Genomic DNA, 25,959 nt, shown 5'->3' with positions numbered 1-25,959 from the left:
GCTAAAATAATTTTTAACATTCATTCTTAAAGCTTTGAGTTCCATATTCTCTCCCTCTCCACCTATCCTCATTGAGAAAATAAGCAATTCAATATAGGTCATACATGTGTAAAAATGCAAAGCACTTTCACAATAGTTATGTTGTAAAAGACTAACCAAATTTCCCTCTGTCCTACCCTGCCCTTCATTTATTCCATTCTCTCCCTTGACCTGTCCTCCCACAATGGTGTTTGCTTCTGATTATCCCTTTCCTCAATTTGCTGTCATTTCTATTATCTTCCCTCTCCTATCCCCTTTGCCTTTATGTGGGGTAAAATAATTTCCATATACAATTGAGTGTGTGTTATTCCCTCCTTAAGCCAAATCTCATGAGAGTAAGGCTCAATTATTTCCTTTCATCTCCCCCCTTCCCCTCCATTGTAAAAACTCTTTTTTCCCCTCTTTTATTTAAGATGATTTGCTTTCTTTCTTTTACTCATTAATTTCCATTCAACAGTAAATTTTATTTTTTTAGATATTCTTCCTTCATATTCAGCTCATCCTGTATCCCTTGTCTATATACGTATATATATATGTGTGTGTGTATACACACACACACACACACACACACACACACACACACCCATGTACATTTATGTACCTACACATATACAATATACACACACATACATACCCATACACACCTACATATATATATGTAGTATATGTATATGTATATATATTCCCTCTAACTACCCTAATACTGAAAAAGGTCTCATGAGTTAAAAATAATATCTTTCCATGCAGGAATGTAAACAGTTCAACTTTAATGAGTTCCTTAAGACTTTTCTTTCCTGTTTACCTTTTCATGTTTCTCTTGATTCTTGTATTTGAAAGTTAGATTTTCTATTCAACTCTGGTCTTTTCAACAAGAATGCTTAGAAGTCCTCTATTTCATTGAAATTCTACTTTTTTCCCTGGGTAGGTGATTCTTGGTTTTAATCCTAGCTCTTCTGACCTCTGGAGTATCATATCCCAAGCCCTTAGGTCTCTTAGTGTAGAAGCTGCTAAATCCTTTTATCCTGACTGTATTTCCACTATATTTGAATTGCTTCTTCCTGGCTGCTTGTACTATTTTGTCCTTCATTTGGGAACTCTGGGATTTGGCTACAATATTCCTAGGAGTTTTCCTTTGGGATGTCTTTCAGGATACATTTCTATTTTACCCTCTAGTTCTAGAATATCAGGGCACTTTTCCTTGATAATTTCTTGGAAGATGATGTCTATGCTCCTTTTTTGATTGTGGTTTTTGGGTAGATCAGTAATTTTTAAATTGTCTCTCCTGGATCTATTTTCTAGGTCAGTTGTTTTTCCAATGAGATATTTCACATTGTCTTCTATTTTTTTATTCTTTTGGTTTTGTTTTGTAATTTCTTGATTTCTCATAAAGTCATCAGCTTCCATCTTCTCCATTCTAATTTTTAAAGAACTATTTTCTTCAGTGAACATTTGAACCTCTTTTTCTATTTGGCTAATTCTGTTTTTTTAAAGCATTCTTCTCCTCATTGGCTTTTTGGACCTCTTTTGCCTATTAAGTTAGCGTATTTTTAAAGGTATTATTTTCTTCAGCATTTTTGGGGAAGTGTCTCCTTTAGCAAGCTGTTGACTCACTTTTCATAATTTTCTTGCATCATTCTCATTTCTCTTCCCAATTTTTCCTCCACCCCTCTTACTTGATTTTCAAAATCCTTTTTAAGCTCTTCCACGGCCTGAGACCATTGCATATTTATTTTTGAGGTTTTGGATGCAGAAGTCTTGACTTTTAGATCTTCCTCTAATGGAATGCATTGTTCTTCCTCATCCAAAAGGATGGAAGAAAATACCTGTTCACCAAGAAAGTAACCTTCTATGGTCTTATTTTTTCCCTTTAAGGGCATTTTTCCAGCCAGTTACTTGACTTTTGAGTCCTTTGTCAAGTGGAGGGTATACTCTAGGGACGTGTAAGTTCTCAGTTTCTCCAGGGTGGCACAATCAAAGGAGAGGAGTTTACTCCTCTCCTGGCCTGTTCTCTGGTCTGTGAGTAACCATAAGCATTCTTATCTGTCCAGGATCTGCGAGTAGGATTCCCTCTCCAGAGCCTCCACCAGTTCCACCATGCCAGTGCTCCTCCTCACCCCAGAACTGCCACTCATTACCGAGACCAAGATCAGCTACTGGATTCCCCCAGGGTATTTAGGCAGAGGTCTCCAAAATGGACACTGCTGCCGCATTGGCTGCCATCATCCTGAGACCAGGGCCAGACCATGCTCCCCTCTCACCCAAGTGAAGGAGCTTTCTTACTGACCTTTGAAGCTGTCTTTGGCATTTATGGGTTGAGAAACCTGGGAACCATAGCTCCTACCCATGATTCTGAGCCCTGAAGTCTGCTCCAGTCCTGTCCATACCATGTGACCAAGGCTGTGCTGTGTTCATCTCTGAGCCGGGTGGGGTAGACCTTTCCTATCAGCCTTCCAGGCTGGAAGTCTTTCACTCTGTCGTTTTGTGGCTTCTGCTGCTCTAGAATTTGTTTATTGTCATTTTTTATAGGTATTTTATGGTCTATGGGAGGAGAATTAAAATAGGTCCATCTTTCTATTCTGCCATCTTGGCTTCACCCCCTTTCAAATATTTCTGATGAAAACTGATGTTGAATAGAAAATTTGATGTTCAAATACAAGATTCAAGAGAAGCATAAAAAGATAGAGATTCAATAAGGTTAAACTGTTTTCATTCCTACATGGGATGACAATTCCTGCTACTCATCATTTCTCATCATTGGGGAAGTTAGATGGAGTACAGAGGACATGGGTGTGAATTTAATATGATGAAATGATAGCTAAAAAATATAATTAATGATAATGATAATCATTAATGATAGCTAAAAAATAAAATGAAGGAATGAGAAAGAGGAATGCACTAGGAGAAAGGGAAAAGGACACGGAGAATGGGGTAAATTGTCTCACAGCAAAGAGGTACAAAAAAACTTTTCCAGTGGAGGGGAAGATGGGGGAGTTGGTGAGGGGAGCATTTGAGTCTTACTTTCATTGGAATTGGCTCAAAGAGGAAATAACACACATACTCAGTTGGGTGTAGAAATCCATCTTATCCTACAGGAAAGTAGGAAGGGAAGGAGATAAGAGAAAGGGGAAGGTGTTCATCGAAGGGGGGAGGCAGATTGAGTGAGGTCTAGTCAGAAGCAAAACACTTTTGTGCACGGACAGAGTGAAAGGAGAGAGCAGGATAAATGGGGGAAAATAGGATGGAGGGAGATGCATAGTAATCATAACTGAAAAAAATTACAGCAAGTTTCTCTGATAAAGTTCTCATTTCTCAAATATATAGAGAACTGAGTCAAATTTATAAGAATACAAGTCATTCCTCAATTGATAAATGGTCAAAGGATATGAACACGCAGTTTTCAGATAAAGTCATCAAACCTATCTATAGTCATATAAAACAATCCTCTAAATGACTGATTAGAGAAATACGAGCAAAACAACTCATCCCATACTTATCAGATTAGCTAATATACCAGAAAAGGAAAATGACAAATGTTGGAGAGGATATAGGAAAAATGAAACACTGATGCACTGTTTGTAGAGTTGTGAACTGATTCAGCCATTTTGTAAAGTAGTTTGGAATAATGTCTAAAGTGCTATAGAACCACATGTACCCTTTGACCCAGCAATATTGCTACTAGGTCTATATTCCAAAGAGATTTTAAAAACCCAGAAAGGAAAAGGATCTATACGTATGAAATATTTATAGCATCTCTTTCAGTGATGGCAAACAATTGGAAATTGAAGGGATGCCCATCAGTTGGGGAATGGCTAAACAAGTTGTGGCATATGATTGTGGTGGCATAATATTATGCTATAAAAAATTATGACCAAGATGCTTCCCCCCCCAAAAAAAACACCTGGAAAGGCTTATATGAACTGATGAAAAGTGAAATGGGCATAATCATATTATGACAGTGACAACAATATTATGTGATGATCAACTATGAATGACTTAGCTATTCTCAGCAATACAATGATCCAAGACAATTCTGAAGGACTTATGATGAAAAAATGCCATTTATCCCCAGAGAAAGAAATAATGGAGTCATCTGAATGCAGATCAAAGAATACTTTTCTTTTATTTTCCTTATTTTTCTTGGTTTTTTTTTTTTTTTGGTCTGTACTTCTTTTCACAACATGCCCAAAATGGAAATATATTTTGTATGACTATGCATGTATAATATCTAGCAAATTGCTTGCCTTCTCAATAATAGGGGAGGGAAAGGAGGGAGGGAGAGAATCTGGAATACAATTTTTACAAAACAAAGTTAAAATTGTTTTTACATGTAATTGGGGAAAATCAAAAGCTAAATAATTATTTTTTAAAAAAATAAAGATGAGGCTACCTTGTTAACAATAGAAACCTGCTTTCTCCATTTAATCACTGGTACCATTATGGCCTCTGTATCCTATACCAATCACTCTTGAAGATGCCAGGGTAGAAGGAATTATTAAATACCTCTTTACTACATACATACACACACACGCACACACATTAAAAATGACAACATTGCCAACTAGGTTTCTAAATGCTGGCTGTTATCCAAAAACTAGGTCATGTTAGGAATCAATGGCAGAGACAAGACTGAAGCTCACGCCTGCTGTAGCCTAACGTTCTTTCACATCACCAGGCTGCCTCCTCATTTGTTTTTGTTGTTTGGAGGCAACCAGTGTTAAGTGGCCAGAGTCACGCAACTAGGACATGAGGCTTGATTTGAACTCGGGTCCTCCTGACTGTGGGGCTGGTGCTCTATCCGCTGGACCACCTAGCTACCCCCTGCCTCCTCATTTTGAGAAAATTAACATGGCTTTCATTTTAATGATCATCACAGCCCTTGCTAAAAGCTGATAGAGCTGACTCATACAGAGTCAAAGAAGGTAATCATGCCTTACCTTTTTTTTTTTGTTTTCCTTCTTAGGCTGTGAGGTTGAAATCCTTGGTGTCAGACCTTCTTACTGTCTAGAATATAAAAATGTCCCAACGGATACCGATTTCGCCAATGCAATCAGTAATGCTCTTGACTCTTTCAAGTAAGTGCTCCCAATTTTAAGATACACCATGCTCCATCCGTATTTTCAACACCTACGATGAAACAAAATGAGCATAAGATTAGAAGACTTGTGTAGATAAAAAGTTTTCCAGCAGAAGGCAGTGAACTCTTGAAGTCAGCAAGCATTTATTAAGCTCCTATCATGTGCCCAGAACTGTGCTAAATGCTAGTGGATACAAAAATGGGAGACACGACATGCAAATATGTACAAATAAGATACATTCAGGATAAATTAAAAATAATCTTCAAAGAAAGGCACTAAGATTGAGGAAGATTAAGGAGAGCTGGCAAAGTCTTCTTCTTGGGGAAGGCTGGACTTGAAATGAAAAGTCTTCCTCATTTTCCTCTCAGTTCCAGTGCCTTCGCTCTGTTAATTATTCCTGTTTATCCTGTATATTGCTTTCTTTGTATATATTCTTTTGTTTTTTATCTCCACCATTAGATTGTAAGCTCCTTTAGGGCAGGGACTGTCTTTTGCCTATTTTTATATCTGGAGCACTTAGAATAGTGCCTGGCACGTAGTAGGTGCTTAATAAGTATTGATTGTTGACTGATCCACTTGAAGGGTGCCAGGGAAGATAAGAGGCAGAGAGGGCAGCTTGAAGCGAAAGCTATTTCTGTAAATAAATGTGGACAAATAGAGTCAGGTCAGGATGACCTTTGTAGATTCACATAAAAGATTCACATAAAAGACATATTGACAGGCATGCTAGAGGATCAGGAGAAAGACAGACAAAACCTATGGGTGCCTAAGTTTCCTCATATAAGAAGGAATGGGAAGCAGGGATCTTGAGCAGTTAATTTTGTTTCCATGCCTACAATTTCCTCTTCTAACCCTGCCAGGGTTATTGGGAAATTATTAGAGTACTGTCATAGAACCAAAGTGGGAACAAGAGGTTTTCTAGAGATGGTCTAGTCTCTGATTCTGAAGATCTCCCAACTCCAAAGCACAAGACTCAGAGTATTCATCACCATATCTGGTGAAGTATGGTCCTGAGTTTCTGGGCTGGGGTGGGGGGGAGGCCAGAAATTACACTAAAAGTGATTTTCAAGACCATCCACTAAAGTCTTACTGTGATGCATTTGGTAGCATAGATGTGACCCTGGGATCTTGAAGGCTCTGCCTTCCAGTGGAGCAAAGGCTGTAGTAGATTCTACTAAGTTTGAAGGGTTTCAGATGCCAGCACTGGTGGCAGATCATGTGTCCATCTTCTGAGTACCTGCCTGGCCAAATTAAAAAAGTTTCATTGCCAGAAGGTGGATCACCAGATAGAGGAACCTTTTAATTATAGCCACTTACCACATGGTAGAGTGATTATAAGTCATATTAGTGGGGAGAAGCTTAGCTCAGTGGCCCATCTAAACTGAGAGCCAGGCATTAAGCAGAAACAAAGACAGATGAAGTTAGTGACCTCTATTAGACCTTTAACTACATATCAACCGTAGGACCGCAGTGAGATCATCTGGGATGCAATAGCCTCATAGCTCTTGACAAATGTCTACTAACAATCACCAAATCCTAGAGAAGTCCAGTGGTCTTAAAAGCTCTCTGTGATCGGCCAGTGAAGGTATGCTTCTATCTTTCCTGGCTCAGTTCACTGTCCTTGCTGTAATACTATGTGACTCTCATTATTGGACAGTGTCTACAACAGAGACATTTGTCCGTTGCTAGTTTTGGAATAGCTTCCTCTGACCAGTTTTTCCCCTTGTTCTCATATTGTCTTTCTGAAGATGATAAGGTCATTCAAAAACAACCACACTTCAAGACAGTTCATGTCTCTAACTTATTTTCTTCCAAAAACTGTTGAAGGGTGGCAAGTGGGCACTCCGGGGTATATACAGGCAAACTGGTAGAATCTACGTGGACAGATAGTGGCTAAATTGTTCTCCTCTGTCTTAAAATTCTGATGGTATGCCCTCTATCAGTTCATTATTGAAAATCATCAAATACCTGGTGGGCAGCCCAAGGCGTCTTGAACCATGTTATATAGTAATTGTCCACTTTAATTCTCTTGCCCAAAGTCCAATTGTCTGCAGGAAATGTGGAGGGAAACAAGAATCAAGAGCCTGTTATGTGCCAAGAACTATGCTATGTGATTTATAAATATTCTTTCATGTGAACCTGACAACACAGGAAGGTAGATGCTGTTATTGCCACATTTTACAGTTGAGGAAACTGAGGCAGACAGCAGTTAAGTGACTTGTTCAGGGTCAAATTGCTATTGTCTGAGGCCAGATCTTAACTCAAATCTTCCTAGGGACTAACTCAAATCGCTAGGGATTATTTTATTTATTTTATTATTTTTATAATAATAATTATTATATTATTTACTCACTATTTGGTGATTTTTCTACCACACCATGATGATAGATAGATGTTGCTGGAAGCTGTGTAGACATCAATTACCAGCAGTTCTTTCAGACAGTTTCTGAGATCTTCCATCACCAATAGGGGAATCGTCTGAGATTGATGAGGTAATGAGGTGGATTTTGTAGGCTGCTCCTTGCCATACCATACCATATCCCACTTGTCCCACGAGTCCTCCTTCCATACTTCTTCCTCAGCTGATCCTTCCATTCTTCATAAAGGTACCAGGGAATAACCAGAGTCAGTTTTCTATGGATCTACTCCTGAGCTGGAGAAAGCAGTAAAGTCTTATGAAGCCCTCTGGCATGACTTATTTTCAATGATGATCCTTTCAGTTCTTGCATAGGACAGATAGATGTTCAGGTTTTGCTGTCCAGGTATCAAGTCCCAGATTTCTTCTTGCAGTATTCTGCTAATGCCTAAAATAGACTGGAAAGAGCCCTAGTCCATGCTGGTCCTCCAGAGATGTTCACTGCATCTGGGCCTCTCAAAGCCAAAGCATCCACATTCCTATTGACCAGGACTTCCACAATGACCTTGAGATTCATGCTGATATAGCCCAAATATGGATGATTCTTATCACCCACAGAGCCCTCAACTTGTCATCAGATTTAAAGTTGTTTTTCCTGAATGTCTCTTGTAGAATACTTGGAATATAATAGATCTTTCAGCACAGAAGGACACTTTACATCTTTGACCTTCAGAATTACTTCCACATGAAGGCCTATGAGTCTTGTGGAATAGCTCCAGAAACCATCGGTGATAGCATCATGCTTCTCCTTACCTTCAGGGTCCTAGCAATCTCTGTCCCTGGCCTGGTTCTCATTTCTCAAAGCAAGTCTAGGGGGCATTAGCTTCTGCTAAAGCAGGTCTCCATTATCTTCTCAAATGCATCCCTACATGCGCTTGTCCATCCAGATCACAGCTGTGGCAGAAAATAGACCTGCCTGTTTCCTAGTTCTTTGATGGTGGCATCCTTACATGATTGCTACGACCTCTTATCTCCTCCAGGTAGAATGGTTCTTGCATTACTAATTTTACTTTGCAGTGCAATGTGAGTAAATCAATTTGTAAACACTAAAGCGCTATAAAAATATGGAGTCTGGTTTTCATTATATTTTAATGCTGGAAAATTCTACTTTTTATGGTACATAGGCAGGAATACTCAACTTAACATGAAGAGAAACCTGGGTTCTAATCCTGCATCTTGATAGTGACTAGTTGTGTGGCCATGGACAAATCGTTTAACCTGTCTTCAGCCGCAGTTTCCTCATCTCTAAAATGGGGATAATCGTACCTATATTACTTCCTGTTCAGAGTCATTGTAAGAATCAATTGAGATAATTATGTAATGGACTTTGCAAACCTTCAAGCGCCATTTTGAATATAATAATAATATTTATTACTAGTAGTAAGTCAAGTTGTAGATGTTACAGTAAAAGTGCAAAACCTCTTGTGGGTTATAATAATAAAAATGACAATTGTTCACACTGATAGGGAATTTTAAGTTTTACAAGGTATTTTTCTTACAACACCCGTAAGTGATAGATTGGGAAGTATCATTATCTCTGTTTTTATATATGAGACTCAGAGGAGCATAGATTGGTAAGTTACAGTCGGAAGGCAACTCTAGAAGCTTCTGGGTCCTAAAACCAATATTCCTTCCACTCGACTCAATTTCCATTTTCAAGCCTGTCCTTGGGCACACAAATGTCTCATGCCAGTATATCTTCGATGGATTCTTTTTGTGTAGTTATGATAATCCAAGGTCTCATCCACCTGGACCACTCCACAAAATGGAGGCAACAAGTGAGGGGTGCGCTGGTATATTTTTAACAACCTCTACTTTAGAGAGGAAAATGTACCCATAACACACTTTTAAGTTTAACTTGGATTGTTAAAATTTTCTCTATCACTTTGTTAAATATGGGCAATCAATGAAACAATAAATCAAGCCCTGATTTGTAGCATTTGACAGTTTCTGAGGTGTGAATGCTCACACTGAAAATTTAACAATCAGTATAAAATGGCACATCCAGAAGGAATTCATGAATGGGAAAATGGGGCTAGCCTGGCAGAGGACCAGTCTAAATGTTGGATATTCCTGGGTGAGGAGGACTCAGGCACTGAAGAAATTTCCAGAATGAGAGTGTAATAGAGTCATGGTTTTAACATCCAAAAAGGGGAAAGATTAGATATGAAACTAGTTTTAAAATGTTAAATTGGATATAATTTTCACATAATCACAAGAAGTAAATGATCATTTAGTTCAACAAGTCCTTCAGTTTTCACAGATGAGGAAAATGAGGCCCATAGGTAGATGTAATTTGTATAAGGTCACATGACTAATCATCGCTACCTTTGAGATCTCTTGATTTCAAGTCCAATGGCTCTTTCCACTATACCAGGTTGCCTCCCATAGGTAACAAAATGAAAAAAATGGAAGAAAAGTGGGGTTTTTTTCCTACAATACATGGCAAAAATCATAAAAGTCATGTGAACCTACCTTTTCTGCATCATGCTCTTTTCCTTGACCAAAAAATGCTGTGAAAACCATACATGATGAACTAGAATATCACATTTCAACTTGATTCATGAAAGCTGAGTTGAATGGACATTAAATATGCCTAATAAATACAGTTTGGATTCTGTCTCCAAACTGTGATGCTTTACAACATACCAAGGATGCCGAGCCAAGTCTGAAATGTTGAAACAGTTACCATTAAAATGCCCCATGTCAAAGTCCCATAATTATTGTCAGGATCTAACCTGGGACTTCTGCCCTGGATGCTCCTATAAAGTAAAAAGGGAAAGACAGAGATGCAGTTCTCAGCCATGCATCTGTCACTGATCTTTTGACAGAAAATATTATCACTCAAATCTTTTAGTATTTTCTGTGCTCAAGACCTCAGGTAGCTCATAGGTCAGCCTGCTATGAAAGACTTTTCTGAGGAAACAATCATTCAGAGAGAAGTATAAATTTAGTCAAACAAGGGAAACCTACCCAAAACATCAGACCCCTTATTGCTGTGTTACTTTGCCACAGAGAGGCCTCACCCGATTCCTTTTATTTCCATCCTATTACCACAGTCATTAGGGCAGGTAGATGGTGCAGTGGATAAGAGCTCCAGGCCTAGAATCAGGAAGACCTGAGTTCAAATCCAGGTTCAGATGCTTTCTAGCTGTGTGACCCCAGGTAAGTCACTTAACCCTATTGGGCTCAGTTTCTTCATCTGTAAAATGAGCTGGAGAAGAAAATGGCAAACTACTCCAGTATCTCTACCAAGAAAACCCCAAATGGGGACTGAGAGTCAGAGGAAGCAGGAGAATATGATTCTTCTATCCTTTCTATGGCAGTTCTTAACCTGGAGTATATGAATTTTAAAATTTCAATTATATCATAGTTTGTGTAGATCATATATAATTATATTTATATAGCTATTTCTTTATATATTTCATTTCCTTTATTACCTATGTATTTAATTTTATCCATTTAAATACATTAATTATTTTGAAAATGGATCCATAAGTTTCACCAGAATGCCAGCAACATCCATGACCACCAAAAGGCTAAGATCCTTTACTCTGTAGGTCTACTCCTCATGGACATGTTCCAAGAGATCTCAGTATTGTGGAAAGAGCCCTTGGGGGATGGACCTAGAAATCTTGAATTTAAGCTTACCTCTTCCATTTATTGGCTGTGTGACCTTAGGCATGTGCCTTCATCTCTCTCTGTCTCAATTTCCTCATCTGTAAAATGAGATATATTATAATATCCTAGGGTTATTGTAAAGAAAGAAATGGGTAAATCTTAAAGGGTCATTATAATTCTCTTCCAATCAACTGGTGGAATATTTGCATCTCTCTCCCTTTCTCTCTATCTCTGTCTCTGTCTCTGTCTGTCTGTCTGTCTGTCTCTCTCTCTCTCTCTCTCTGTCTCCCTCCCTCCTTCCCTCTCTCTCTTTCTCTCTCTCTCTTTTTCTCCCTCCCTCTCTCTCTCTCAGTGTCTATCTCTCTTCTCACTCCATCTCTCTGTGTCTCTCTGTCTCTGTCCTCTGTCTCTGTTTTTCTCCTTGTTCTAGTCTCTCTTTTGCCTCTTTCTGTATGTCTGTCTATGTCTCTGTGTGTCTCTCTGTCTTTGTATGTCTCTGTCTCTGTCTGTATGCCTCTTTCTCTCCTTCTCCCTCCTTCTCTTCCTCTCAAATTTATAGTCTTACACATTCACTGAAGCAGCAGCGCCAGCCCAGGGCTGCATGCCATTGTCTCAACTCCCTTTATACCTAACTAACCTAGGTCACACCCCTGATTTACCCTCCAGACTTGCCACAAAATCAAAAAGATCTCCCAGTTAGGGGGACCTGCTCTCTTAGGATGTGCTGGGTTGAGGCACAACAGGAAATGCTTTTCATTTTTATCCTTGTAAGTCCTCACACTACCCTACCACTCCCCTATGCCAACCTGCCTCCCTTAGAAGAGGCAAGAACAATGGAAAAAGGGCTGATTTTAGAGTCAGAGGCTCTGGGTTCAAATTCCAGCTTTGTGCAACCTAGGGAAAACACTTAACCTTCATTGACCTCAGTTTCCTAAACTATAAGATGAGGTTGGACTCTGTGGCTTCCAAAGCTCTAAATTTATGCTCCTGTGAACCCTGCATGCAGTAGTTGCTTAATAAATGCTTGTTGACCCAAATCGAGTGAGTTTGCAACTGTCAATGACTTTGTCCCAGTCTGTTGTGTAGATGACAGTCTTCCATAGTCTCTTGAAGCATGCTCTGGCTAGAAGATGACCAGTCCAGTCAAGATCCTGGGTGTCTGGGAATGTTCTGACGCTTTGTTCTGTGGGTCTGCTTTCCATCACTGCCACCAGGAAGTGAGTGGAAGCAGCTGTACCCGGTCTGCTGGCTGAGTTCCGCCCTTGGCTTCCTCCAACAGCTGCTCCCTGCCCTGCTGTGTCACTCTGTGGGGGGACAGCCTACCTGCTTCCCACAGCTGTCCCATCCAAGCCTGTACAAAGAGTTCTCTCCTCGTCACAAGGAAGGTGAAGGAGAGGCTTGATAGAGTTTTTTCATTATTGAGGCTGGTGAGCTAGCACAGAATGTCCCAGCCTGTCTAAGCATGAGGCCCCACATATTATTAGCATTATTCATCAGATAAAAGGGTCAGATAAGATGATGCTCCAAGGTACTTTTGGGCTCTAAGTTTCTGGGGATCCATAATTTGGTCAGGGCATTTGGGTGATGCAGTGAATAGAGCCCTGGACCTAGAGTCAGGAAGACTCAACTTCAGCCTCAGACATTTGCTAGCTGGGTGACCCTCAGCAAGTCACTAAATCCTGTTTGCCTCAGTTTCCTCATCTGTATAATGAGCTGGAGAAGAAAATGGCAAACCACTCCAGTATCCTCTCCATGAAAACCTCAAATAGGTTTACAAAGAGTTAGACACAACTGAAATAACTGAACAACAATGATCTCACTGTATTCCAGGATACCAGGAGAATGGATAAGAACTCAGTACTTGGCAGTAGAAGCCCCAGAGGGAAGGGAAAACATCATGAGAGGCAGAAGAAGTGGGTTTGAATCCTGGCTTTGCCTCTTGCCACCTGTGTGACCTTGGGCAGTCACTATACCTCTGGGTCACACTCTCCTTGTTGGTAAAATGAGAGTGCTAAACCAAATGATGTCTATAGATCCCTTTGGCTCTAAATCTATGATTTTATGTGTTCCACAGATGGCTCTGGCTCTTTGTTTCCATATAGGCCCAGCACCATACTGGCCCCACAAGGCAGTACAGTGTGGTGGAAACAGTACTGAGCTGGTTGTCAGGAGCATGGGGGTCCTAATCCCAACTCTGCCCCATTCCCAGCTGAGTGACTCTGGGCAAGCCCCTTAACTTTCTGAACTTCTTACCTCATTGGTGTATCTATGGATAATAATTAACACATACCACCAACCTCATAGATTTATTGTAAGGAAAGTATTCATAGAAATGACTTGTTATTATACTTATTATTTTATGCATGAGCTATGTAATTTGAGAGGTACTGTGGAATTCTGCCTGTCAAAGCATATTTTCTCCCTCCTGCCTGCTGCAGACATATGGTGCCTGGGAAAGGAGGGGCAATGCTCCCCGTGAACACATTAGTGAAGATTATTTTATCATATGAACTAGATATCATAATTGTACGACCTTGGATGGTAATAATAATAATAACTCACATTTATGTAATTCTATTGAGCCTAAATAAATACCTTTGTTAACTTCTACTCATTATTCATAATTCTGCCACCAGGCCCAATTGAATAATTCTAAGTCTTTCTTCTGAACAATAGTCCTTCAGATCCAACTCTCCTGAATTCCAACCTTCTCTCAAGTCTGTTCTCCAGGTTAAACCTCCTGACCTTCATGAGGCACGTAATCAAGGCCCTTCTCCTGGGAGTGTACTGTTAAATGCTTAACAACCAACACTCCAAAAAAAAAAAAAAAGTACACAGGACACACATTTAAGTTTAATTTGCATTCTTAACATTTTCTCCACCATTTTAAAAAGTCTAGACCATCAACAAAACAATGAATCAAGTACTGATTTGTAACATTTGTTCATTTCTGAAGTGTAACTATGCACACTGAAAATTTAACCATCGGCTCTCAAGAACCAGATCCAGCACACCCCTGTCACCATCCTTAGCTAGTCAAAGATGTCATTCATAAACTGTGGGATTCAAAACAGATCCCAATACTTGGATGTGGTCAGACCAGGGCATCTCAGGATGTTATAACTCATATAATATCACTTCAGAGGTCATCCATTACTTTTCTTGGCTACCATATATCAATCATACTATTGATTTATATTGAACATACTGTTTTATTGTTTAGCTATACCTTCTTCATCTTATACTCATGAAGGTGATTTTTTAAAAACCCTACTTAAAACTTGTCAGGTATCCTCATTGATTTCATCTTAATAGATTCAACTCAGTCTTCCAGTCTGTCACATTCTGGCCCTGTCATCCAGTGAATTAGCTATCCCACCCAGCTTTGAGTTATCTGAAAATTTGATTGGCTGGCCATCTAGAACATGATCCAAGTTATTGATTCCAATAGTAAATAGTACAGATCCCTGGAGGTCTGTCCTAGGCACTATCTTTTACAGTTACAGTGAACCTTTAGTCTTTGGGTCCATTCATTCAGCCAGTTCTGAATTCTGAACTATCCTGAACCAGTACTATCATCTAGCCCACATCTCTCCATCCTGTCCATAAGGAGAACAGGAAAGATTTGGTGAAATTCTTTGCTAAACTCAATGTAAACTCTCTCCTTCTCCCTCCTTCCCTCCCTTCCTCCCTCCCTCCCTCTCTCTCTCTCTCTCTCTCTCTCTCTCTCTCCATATATGTGTGTATACATACTATACATATGTATGTATGTACATATTTTTGTTAGGGTTATCAAAGTGGTGGATGAGGGGAATCATAGATGATCACATAGGTAGAAGGATAGATGGCTAAAAGGATGGATGGATGGATAGATAGATAGATAAACAGAGCATTTATTAAGTGTTTCCTACATGCCAGGGACTGTGCTAAGTATTGAGAATATAAATAAAAGGAAGCAAGGCCATCCTTGCCCTCAAAAAACCTTACTGTTGTTGTTTAGTCATTTTTTAGTTGTGTACAACTCTCCATGACCCCATTTGGGGTTTTCTCGGCAAAGATACTGGAGTAGTCCACTATTTCCTTCTCCAGTTCATTTTACAGATGAGGAAACTGAGACAAACAGTTAAGTGACTTGCCTAGGGTCACACAGCTAGTAAGTGTCAGAGGTCAGATTGAACTCAGGATAATGAGTCTTCCTGACTCCAGGCCCAGTGCCTTATCCATTATGCCACCCAGCTCAAAAAGCTTACATTCTAAGTAAAGAAGATAACATAGAAGAGGACCTCAAAAAGGGGGCAGTAACCTCCAGGGACATAATTTGGATTGGGTTCCCCAGAGGTGTGGTGGAAGCCTAATTCTGGGGAAGATATGAACTTTGGTTCAAGGGTAGTTCCGGGATGGGATCCAAGAATATTTTGCATTTACTCTTTGTATTTATTTGAATTTGTTTTGTATTTATTCTTAGCTTGAACTGCACTCTTCTCTCAGGTGGGTATATGCCACTCCTTAGCAAGGAGTTGGTACATAACAAGTGATTAATAAATGCCTTTCTACTCATTCATTCCCTCAGCCCTGCCAGTTGCCCCAATCATATCAGTAGGTGTGGGTTACCCCAACTGCAAGGGATATAGCAATCAGCTCCCCAAACTGGTAGCTGCATGTGTATCACTCAGCCAGGGAGTTGTTCACAAGCTCCTATAGGTTAGCGCTCTCTCTCTCTCTCTCTCTCTCTCTCTCTCTCTCTCTCTCTCTCTCTCTCTCTCTCTCTCTCCCCATATATACACACACATATATATATATATATATATATATATATGGAGAGGGAGACAGAGACAGAGAGAGAGAGACTTACATCTACATATATACATACATAAGCCTTAAACTGTACATGTATTTTGTGAATCTTTGTGTGTTTCTGTGTCTATAAAACTTTACCTATAAATCTATTTGGTGGTCATCAGATTGATAAACCTATCACTGATTAGAAGGGTGGTCAGAAGAATCAGAGATACAGACAGAAACAGAGATCATTAGGTAAATTGTGTATATGCAATCCTTAGCTAAACTACACACACACATCTCTATCTGTTTTCCTATATTTCTTTCTATCTTCCTTCCTATCTATCATCTATCTTTCTATCATCTATCTGTCTTTCTTCCTATCTTCCTTCTTTTCTATTTATCTGTCTATCTATCATCTACCTATTTCTCTGTAAACATTTAAGTGAAACCAACTAACATAGTAGGCTTACCAGATACTGTACATCTCATTCTGCATTCAGAGTGCCCTACTTCTCTAAGGAAGGAGGAATGTATATATATATGCACATATATATTCATATAATCATATATACATGTATTTATAAATTGTATATATTATAATAAATTTATACACACTCATATATGTAGGTTACCTAAAATTTAGTCAAGAATTTCACATTTGTGATGTACTTAGTTGCTACTTGGTGGCAGAGTAAATAGAGTGCCAGGTTTAGAGACAGGAAGACTCATCTTTCTGAGTTCAAATCTAGCCTCAGACACTTACTAGCTCTGTGACCCTGGGCAAGTCACTTCACCCAATTTGCCTCAGTTTCCTCATCTGTAAATTGAGCTGGAGAAGGAAATGGCAAACCACTCTGGTATCTCTGCTGATAAAACCGCAAATGAGGTCCTGAAAAGTCAGACCCAACTGAAAAATAACTGAACCACAACAATATATGTAGAAAAATCATGTAAGTACATATGTGTGTGTATATATATAAACATATATATATATACATATATAAAATCATACATATACCAGTGTGTGTATGTGTGTGACTCCTCTGACTCATCAGTCTTACCAGACTCTGTCAAAGAAGAAAATGAGGTTTTTCTGACATGACATAACCTGTTCTCAATAAGTCCAACTGCCTCTCTGGGATCCCCATAGTTTTTTCCTAGATTTCACCGTCATTCCCTTCATATTACATTCTAGAATTTTGTATGAACTCAATTTCATACCAGCACATAACTGATTTGTGGGAATCATTTACTTTGCTTACAACTACCCTGTCAGGCTGGTACTACAGGAATTATCATCATCATTTTACAAGTTGAACCACTGGGGCACAGAAAGGTTAAATGCCTTGCCCATGGTCATATAAGTGTTCGAAGCCTAGGTCTCCTCTGATCTGTCTTCTGATCCCAGGTACAGTCTTTTTTACACAAGATGATGCCATTTCTCCCACCAACCACCCTGCTTTTCACTGTCCCTTACTGTGGACTTCTCAGAAGCCTGGAAAAGTAGTTCATAACATCCCTGAACAATCAGCATTTATGAGGGAGTCCTCCTGCTGCTTGGGCCCTGCAGACCATGCCTCAACATCAGTGCCAGGCTCACTGTCCCAGAATTCCTAAAACAGCCCCTTGGGCCCACACCCCAGGCTGTCCTGGAGAAATGAGCATCAATCAGCACATTATTGGTAGAGGGCGGGGGGCTGGAGGAGAGAGGCTGTCATCATACACTTCACTGCTGCTAGGTCTGGCTGGCTAAGCTAGCTGGAACAGATCCAGGCAGTTGGCTAGAAGTCTCGTCCCAGCAGACATACAGCATCACAGAAGGTCTGGTCAAGGAGTGATGGCACTGTGGAAGTATGGGTCCTGCAAGCTGTTCTTTTGTCAAGCTCCAGAGTACTGAAAAACCTATCAAAAGCTCATTCATCCAGGGCCCCAGAGCTTCAGCAGCTGCTAATGCCAATAAAAGGAAACTGAAGACTATGAAATGGTTCTTCACACAAGTCACAGGGGAGCCGCTGCCTCTTTTCAGATCCCTTTACTCCTCCCTGCTTTCTCCAAGGAAGGAGGAAGAAAGAAGTCTCTTTACCCGCTCTAGACACATATACAAAATAGGGATTGGAAAGGGAAGGAGAGAAGGGGAAAATAAACAGGAAAAGTAACAAGGAAAGGCAGGGGAAGGAAAGAGGAATGAAGGAACGGGAAGGGAGAAATGACAGAGAAGGAAAAAAGAGGAAAAGAGGGAGAAGGAAAGGAGGGATAGAGGGATGAAGGGAAGGAGGGAGGAAAGGAGAAAGGAATGAAGGAAGGGAGAGAGGGAGTGAGGAAGGGAGAAGCAAAGGAGGAAGGAAAGGACGGAACAGAGGAAAAAAGAAATAGAAGGAGAAAGAGGGACAAAGTTTGTCAGTCTCTTCTTCCATCTTCCCAATTAATTTTTCCTTCCTTTTATAATACAGTTTTATTATTGTCTTTTTTTTTAAACTAAAGCATTTCTCTTCTATTATGGCTTTGAATCCCTTTCTTGAAACAAAGAAACATATTTAAACAAAACGAACTGACTGAATGACTTCAGCTGATACTGTAGCCCTCGATTTGTATCCTTGGTTCCTCTCGTCTCTGCTGAGGTGAAGCCTTTTGCGACCAGAGTAGGGCACTGCAATCAAATGGAGCTCAGTTCCCATGCTGTTTTTGTTGTACGTTGAATGAACTATGCTTCTGGTTCTGCTCACATCCCTCTGCATCAGTTTGTACAAGTCTTCCCACATTTTCCTGAATGTGTCTTGCTCTTGTTAACTCACGAAATAATAATACCCTATTATGCTTGTATATTCCACTTCATTCAACCATTTTCCAATTTACGGGCAGCACTCTGTGGGTTTATTTTGTTTTGTTTTGCTCTTGCTACCACAAAACATGCTACTAAGTATTTCATGATATACTTTCCAAGCATCATAGACAGAGCAGGAAGGGACCAGCTAAGCCAACTCTCCCATTTTCACAGTTGAGGATCTAGAAGCCCATGGAGGATGAGTGACTTGCCCAAGGTTATATAGATTGTAAATGTCAGAGACAGGATTTGAACCCAGGCCTTCTGTCCAGTGTTTTTTCCACTGTCTTGTTGACTCTCAAGGCACTTTAGTGACTTCTCCTTCTGGTGAAGCGGAATCAGAGAAAGGACATAATACATTTAATTAAGGAGTTTTTAAGGACCAAGAGTCAGATACTAAATTGATAGCAAATTTGCTGGTGGATGGGACGGGCCCAGTTCTCTTTGTACAAATAGCAGTCTTCTTTTCCAGCAGGAGCCTGGGAAGTCAGGCTAGAGGCAGGCACCAGAGGAACTCAGGAAAGTTAGCTCATGATAGCCACACATGTTCCCAGCTGATCTCCTGGGCCTCAAGGCTATAAATAACTAGGAAACATATCTGCAGGCATTTGCACCCATCTTTCAGAATATTGCCATTCAGTTACAAATGAGCTGAGTTTTGACACGATCCAGGTTCATGGGAAAAACACCTGGTGACTATGACTTTTCCTTAACTCTGAACAGGCTAAAGCCCTCAGGCTCCTGAAAATTGGTGAGTGGAAGAATATTCAAATTTTTGAAAAATAGACACCATTTGTGAGCCACAGATATCCCAGATTTGGAGCAGCTTTTAGTGACAGCTTCATTCCAATGAATCTGTGACCCTTGCCTAGATGGGCAGAGAGTTAGTGGCTGTGGTATGTGAATGTAAGATGCCCAGAGATTACCAGGATATATCACATCCAGAATCTCCAGAATTCTCCTGGAAGTACTTCATGGATGTTCATCAATGTTACAGTGGTCTCAGTTATACAAGGTGGCTCCTGCTTGATTTATCAATCAATCAACATTTATTAGGTGCCTACTATGTGCTGTACTAAGTGTTGGGTATACAAAAAGAAGCCCATAACAGTCCTGGTCCTCAGGGGGAGACAACAAGATAACAAGCAAGCTTTAAGCAGGATAGATAGGAAATAATTAAGAGAAGGAAGGCCCTAAAATTGTGAAGAGTTGAAAAAGAGTTCTAGGAATTTTCCATTTATAGCAATTCATGGTCACATCAAACTGGACTTTTCCCACATTCACCCGTAAACCCAGATGTAGAGAATCCTGGGAATGGCCATCAAACAAAATAAGCCAAAAAATATGAGATGTGATTAGATGATTTGTAAGATCCCTCTTAGTTCTAATATTGCAGAATATAGGAGTGGGAAGGAACCCCAGAGGCCAGCTAGTCCACCTCACATCTGTTAATATATCTGATTGCAGCATTCCCAAGTGGCCATCCAGTCCTGGCTCCAGTGAAGCAAACCTACTACTTTTCAAGGCAGCACATTCCAGTACTGGGATTTTTTCCTTGAGACAATTTGAGTAAAGTGACTTGCCTTGGGTCACACAGCTAATAAGTGTCTGAGGCTGGATTTGAACTCAGGACTAGTGCTCTATCCACCGTGCCACCTAATTGTCCCAGGTTTGTTTGTTTTTTTAGTGCAATTCTATTTCTTTGCTATCACACCATTCACACTCGGAAGGTATCTCAAGGGCCAGATTTTGTTTGGTATGCTATGTGTCATTCGTACTGACAGGTATTGAAAGATGTTGACAATTAGAGCCTCTATTTCAGGTTTGAAAATTTTTTATCATATATTATTTCATTTGAGTCTCACACTAACCCTTGAGGTAGGTAGAATATTTTCCCCTTTCTACAGATGAGGAAACTGGGACTGAAGAGGTAAGTAACTTGTGGAGGGGCACAGAGTTACTAAATTTCTGAATCAGGATTTGAACTCAGGTCTTCCTGATTCCAAGTTTAGGTCTCTATCTACTATGCCAGAAAGTTTTTCCTGACAGAGTCTAAATCAATCTATCTATCTATCATCTATCTATGACTATAGAGTCTAAATCTACATATATATATATATATATACATATATATGAAACCTATATGTAACTATATATAACTTCCATCTATTACTTCTACTCTGCCCTCTGAGTACAAATGTGCCTAGGGCCAATAATACAATTGGAATTGTGAAGTGTTAAATTTTCATATGCCTGATTACTGAGGTATACGCACCAAGGGAATAATGTCAGGGAGCTTGTGTCTCCTTGTAGCTAATTTCAACATCGTAATGGAAAGTCTCTGTTATGAAGGTGTCATAAGAGCATTTGAACTGTAAGGCATGGCTGAGACTATTTAATCAAACCCCTTCATTTTACAGATGAGAAACCTGAAGTCTGATAAATGACTTGCCCAAGGTCTTACAGATAGTAAGTGACAAAGACCTTCAGAAACTTGGCTACTATGTCTGGAAATCTCATATGGAAAACATACCACATAATCATTAACTTGTGGGCCTCTATAATCACTTGACTTCAGTTCTCTGGAGACCCAAAAAGAGTTAGAATTAGTCATTCACACATTAGCAAGTATGAATAAAGATAATATCAACACCCAAATAACGTCTGTTGCAGTTTGTTGATAAGGGTGGGGTGACGATGCTTATCCAGAGGTAGTTTTTGTTTATAATTTAATGATGAACAATTTTACTTAAATGGAAACCAGCATTTCAGAGCATCGTAGATTTAGAGTTGGAAAGGACTTTTGAGGTCATCTAGCACAATGATGAGAAAATTGGGGCCCAGAGAAAGGAAGAGACTTAACTAAGGTCACATAGGTAGTATTTGGCAAGACTGGTATTTGAAAAAATGCTCTTTCTACCACACTGTGTTACCTAACTTTATGATCTACCCAGAACATGAGTTAGAGCAGCATAAAGTCGCTAAGAAGTGTGTCCTAGGGACATTTGTAGATATCGTAATAGTCATATATTTCACATGTATATGATGCCTGAGTTCACATCATGCCTCTGCCACCTAACTACCCATCTGACCTAGGGTAAATCAGTTAACTTTCCTAGGCCTCAGTTTCCTTATTTGCAAAATGTTGGAGTTGGATTAGCTAATCTCTAAGGTAATCCCTTTCATTTCTAGCTCTATGATCTTCTGAACCCTGTGATGTAGGTAGTCCAAGTAGATCAGGAAACTAAATGACTTATGGAAAATAGAAGTGGAAAATTTCTGAATTTACTGTCCAGCTTTGTTGGTAGAGTAGATGCAGCTAAATTATAACTTCTGACCATTTGCAGGAATGCACGTTCCTTATACAAAGAGCAGGATGTAGTAAATATAGGTACCCCATCTAAAGGTCTGGTGATCCTCATCCTGACCTACACTCACAATGATGCATCAGGTCTCCCAGGGCAAAGCTATATTTCCCTCTCAGGTTTCTAGGAGTATTTCCAGGGCTACAGCTCAGATTCCCATTCTGGTGTATTTCCCTCAATATCAATCCAGTTATAGCTAGAATCTCCTTTATATCATTAATTAGTGTCCTGGCATCATTTAACCAATTAACATCAATTAGATTTTAGTAAAGATGTTTACTGGGGGAAAAATACAAAAATTGAAGATATAAGACATTTCTTCCCAACACCTCAGGGTACATTCTCTCCTAACCTCCTTAGTCCCTAAAAAGAGTAGACTGAAATCTAAAGCAGTTTCTACAATGCATTTACAGTTAGTTCTCCCTTCCACATCACAACTTTCCCCATCATGGTTTTGATATATCACAGATTAACATAAGAAGTTAAATGGGAATTTGGAGGAAGTTTTGTGGAAGCCACAGACAACACACAAAGGCTTATAGATGACAGAAAAAGCTTAAAACTCAGAAATTCATTATATATATATATATATATATGTATATAGTATTGTATCATCATATTTTATCTTTTAACATCATAATACTTCAGACTTTTCCTCTGGTACAAAAGAGGGTCAAATTTTTTTCTGCTTCATGGGGTCACAGCATCCCTAACCTCCATGATGTGGAAAGAATAACTTTATACTATTATGTTCACTTAATGAGTCTACTTCTGAATGTAGCAAAGGCAATAGATGAGTCCCTTCGTGCAGGACCTAGCATCTGGGTTTCAGGCTCAGTCTGCTGCCAGGCTGGGTCTCAATAGCTGTGCTGGAGGACCACAAACTCCAGCTCCTGAACCTTTGGAGGACCCTCTTTCCTGATCTTTTGACACTCCTAAAGTTGTAGCCCTGCCTTCTCCATTTCTCCTAAGGCTTGAAAGAACAGAAATAATAAAGATGGAAGAAACAATAAAGCCATGTATTCACAGGCAACATGGCAGCAGCCTGGTTGGGGAACTAAAGGCACAAAAGCTCTGGACCCACCAGGAGGATTACAGCAGCCCTTGTCTTCTCACTCAAACACAGCCAGCCAGGAGAAGGACACGTGGGAATTACATCAGCAAAGTGCACTCACTGTACTTGCATCTGACAGGGTTTCTCCCACCTGTATATCATGCATTTCAGTTACCTGCAGAGTCAGAACTAAGAATACATTCAAAAGACACTAACAAGCCAAGGTCTTCTTGCTTCTCCAGTCATCCCAGACTACTTGGCCAATCCTAGATCCTTCTCACAGTCTTTCTGTATATAATATCCATCTTATTTCCGTTAAAGTGCCCAGATTCAATCTAGCCCACTTGTCAATACAAGCATCCCCAATGCTGAGATTTCTTAAGAGTCTGACCACTATGGAGGATTTTTAGAATCATGCCCACCTTGGACAGTGTTTTAATAAATCTTGTTTTTCTTTGGCTGAAGGAAAGTTTGGGTCGAATTCATTTGGGCAAGAACTGTGTGTTGTTCTTTTGGGGTCCCAGCACCCCTAAACCTCAACACTTCTAAGGACTGGACTCATTGGCCATGCTCTTCCCAACCCACTTGACATGTTTAAAATCTGAAAAGAGAAGGTAGCTCAAACTGAACTCTTGCTTTTATGATACATGTGACTTGGGTGAGTGCCTACTATGTGCCAGACCCTGGGGATACAAAGGAAGGCAAAAGACAGGGAGCTTACAGTTTAATGGGGGAGACAACATGAAAACACCTGTGTGCAAATAAGATGTGTGTGTGTGTAATAAATTGGAGATAACAGAGGGAAGACAGAATTAAGGGAAATCAGAAGGCAGGATTTTGGCAGGGACTTGACAGAAGTCAGGGAAACTGGAAGGCAGAAATGTGAAAGAAGAGCCCTCCAAGTATGGAGGCTACCAAAGAAATGACTTGTTTGACGAACAGCAAGACGAGTGCCTGGCATACATTAAGAGTTTAATAAATGCTTGTGGATTGATATGCAGATTTTTCTCTCCAGCTAGAATGTCTTTAGCTTCTCCACTGCCTCAAACAATTCCTGGCACATAGCAGAAACTTAAGTGCTAATTGATTGACTTCTCAATGATCAACTGACTAACTTAAGATTGGCACACTGACATCTAATCTTTCTAGGCATTTGCTATCGATCTAGACCAAGGACAGATAAACTTTCACTTTAGACACAACTTCCATGGAATCATAGGGGAAAACCTTCACAAATTATTTCATAAATGCCTATTATTAGAGGCACCAAACGGCATATTTCAACATGTCAAGAACACCTCTTTGTGTCAGGGTGGATGCTATCCACTAATGAGGATCTAAACCCCTCCTTATCTCAGCAGACTTTTTAATGAGTTGTTGTGGTCAAAGAATTCATGATGTGTTGACTAGTCCTCTGGTGGAAAGTCTCTTTGCTATGTCATTCCCACATAATTACCCATGCTCTCATCCCTGCAGTGCTCAAAGGCCCTGCAGCTTAGTAGACCTTTCCAAAGCCTGTACTTTCCTAGAACAGCCCTCAAGAACCCAGATGTGCCGCCATGCTGTGAGGAATCATCAGACCTTTTTGGCAAAGCAATGTATAAGCCTAATTTTGTGATTCTTTTAAGAGTGTTATTGAGTCTTTCTGTTTTTATGTCAAATTCATTTCCAGATACTTCTCCACTCTATCACCAAATGAGCCTTCCTTTGTAACAAGGCAAAACAGTTAAGCAAAATCAACTCATACGGTAGCTGTAGGCTATGTGGCTGATAGGATATGCAGCATTTCAAACTCATGGTATCCCACCTGCCTCAACAACAACAAAAAAAGGAGGTGGATTCTCCAGAGCTACCTTCAGTAATTTCAATTCCTCAGCATTCAGCTTGTCTATCATTCTTTAATAAAATGCTTCCAAATTACCATGACTAAGACCCCGAAGAAAAGAGAAGACCACTCTTCTTTGTTGGGTGTGGAACGTTATCTATAATATCTGACTTTTTCCATACATTGGTTTCCTCCTCCCCTTATTCTTAATTATAAAGGATGGCCCTTCAGACTGGGGGGAGGGAGAGGAATATAATGGGAAATATAAGTGATATAAAAAACAAAAGATAGTAACAGCAGTTTTTTTTAAGTTATCTTTCATTCACTTGCATTAATGTGATAATTAGTATATATTGTTCTCCTAGCTTGGCTTACTTTGCGTCAGTTCATACAAGCTTTCTCTCATTTCTATGAATTTCTTGTACTCGCTTCCATAATCTTGCTTTAATATATATGTGTATATATAGATATTTTCCATTAAATATTTAAGATCCTCCAACCTGCTTACAAAAGAATAACCCTCAGTACAAAGAACCATCTGTTGTCTTTTCCGCGTCTTATCAGTCTTTGAATTCCCAGTGCTTAGCACATAGTAGGTGCTTAGTAAATACTTATTGAGTGACAAGTCACTTAACCTCTGTGGGCCTTGATTTTCTCATCTATAAAATGAAGGGGTCGGATGATATAACCTCTGAACTCACTTCCAGCTCTCAATCTATGACTCTACGATCAGAAAACTTGGTTGAACAAAGGGCTTTTTTTTTCTGATGTGCAAATGGGATAGAATATTTGAAATCAGGGCACTCAGCCCTGGGGAATCTAAGCTGTCAACACTTTGTGGAAGGAAATACTATGGAAGAGTATTTGAAGGGAGGGAAAAGACCAGGACGGTTTATCCTGTATCCATGTTCCATTCAAGAAGTCAGGACCAATAAATAAAGTGGTGAAGGAAAAAGCGGGG

The 25,959-nt window shown here is 39.8% G+C and overlaps 1 protein-coding gene across 3 annotated transcripts in view; it reads left to right on the top strand.

Annotated features, from left to right (window-relative positions):
- Positions 1 to 25,959, top strand: part of ENPP6 (ectonucleotide pyrophosphatase/phosphodiesterase 6) — a 182,614-nt gene that overhangs the window by 102,759 nt on the left and 53,896 nt on the right. For all 3 annotated transcript variants that reach the window (XM_072625433.1, XM_072625432.1, XM_072625434.1), the window contains one exon: positions 5,000 to 5,111. In XM_072625433.1, the coding sequence (XP_072481534.1) occupies positions 5,000 to 5,111 (112 nt within the window). The remainder of the gene's footprint in view (positions 1 to 4,999; positions 5,112 to 25,959) is intronic.

Source organism: Notamacropus eugenii, chromosome 7 (genome assembly GCF_028372415.1).
Source record: "Notamacropus eugenii isolate mMacEug1 chromosome 7, mMacEug1.pri_v2, whole genome shotgun sequence".
Taxonomy (NCBI): domain Eukaryota; kingdom Metazoa; phylum Chordata; class Mammalia; order Diprotodontia; family Macropodidae; genus Notamacropus; species Notamacropus eugenii.
Note: the sequence above shows the minus strand (reverse complement) of the source record. Positions and strands in the feature narration are given on the sequence as shown.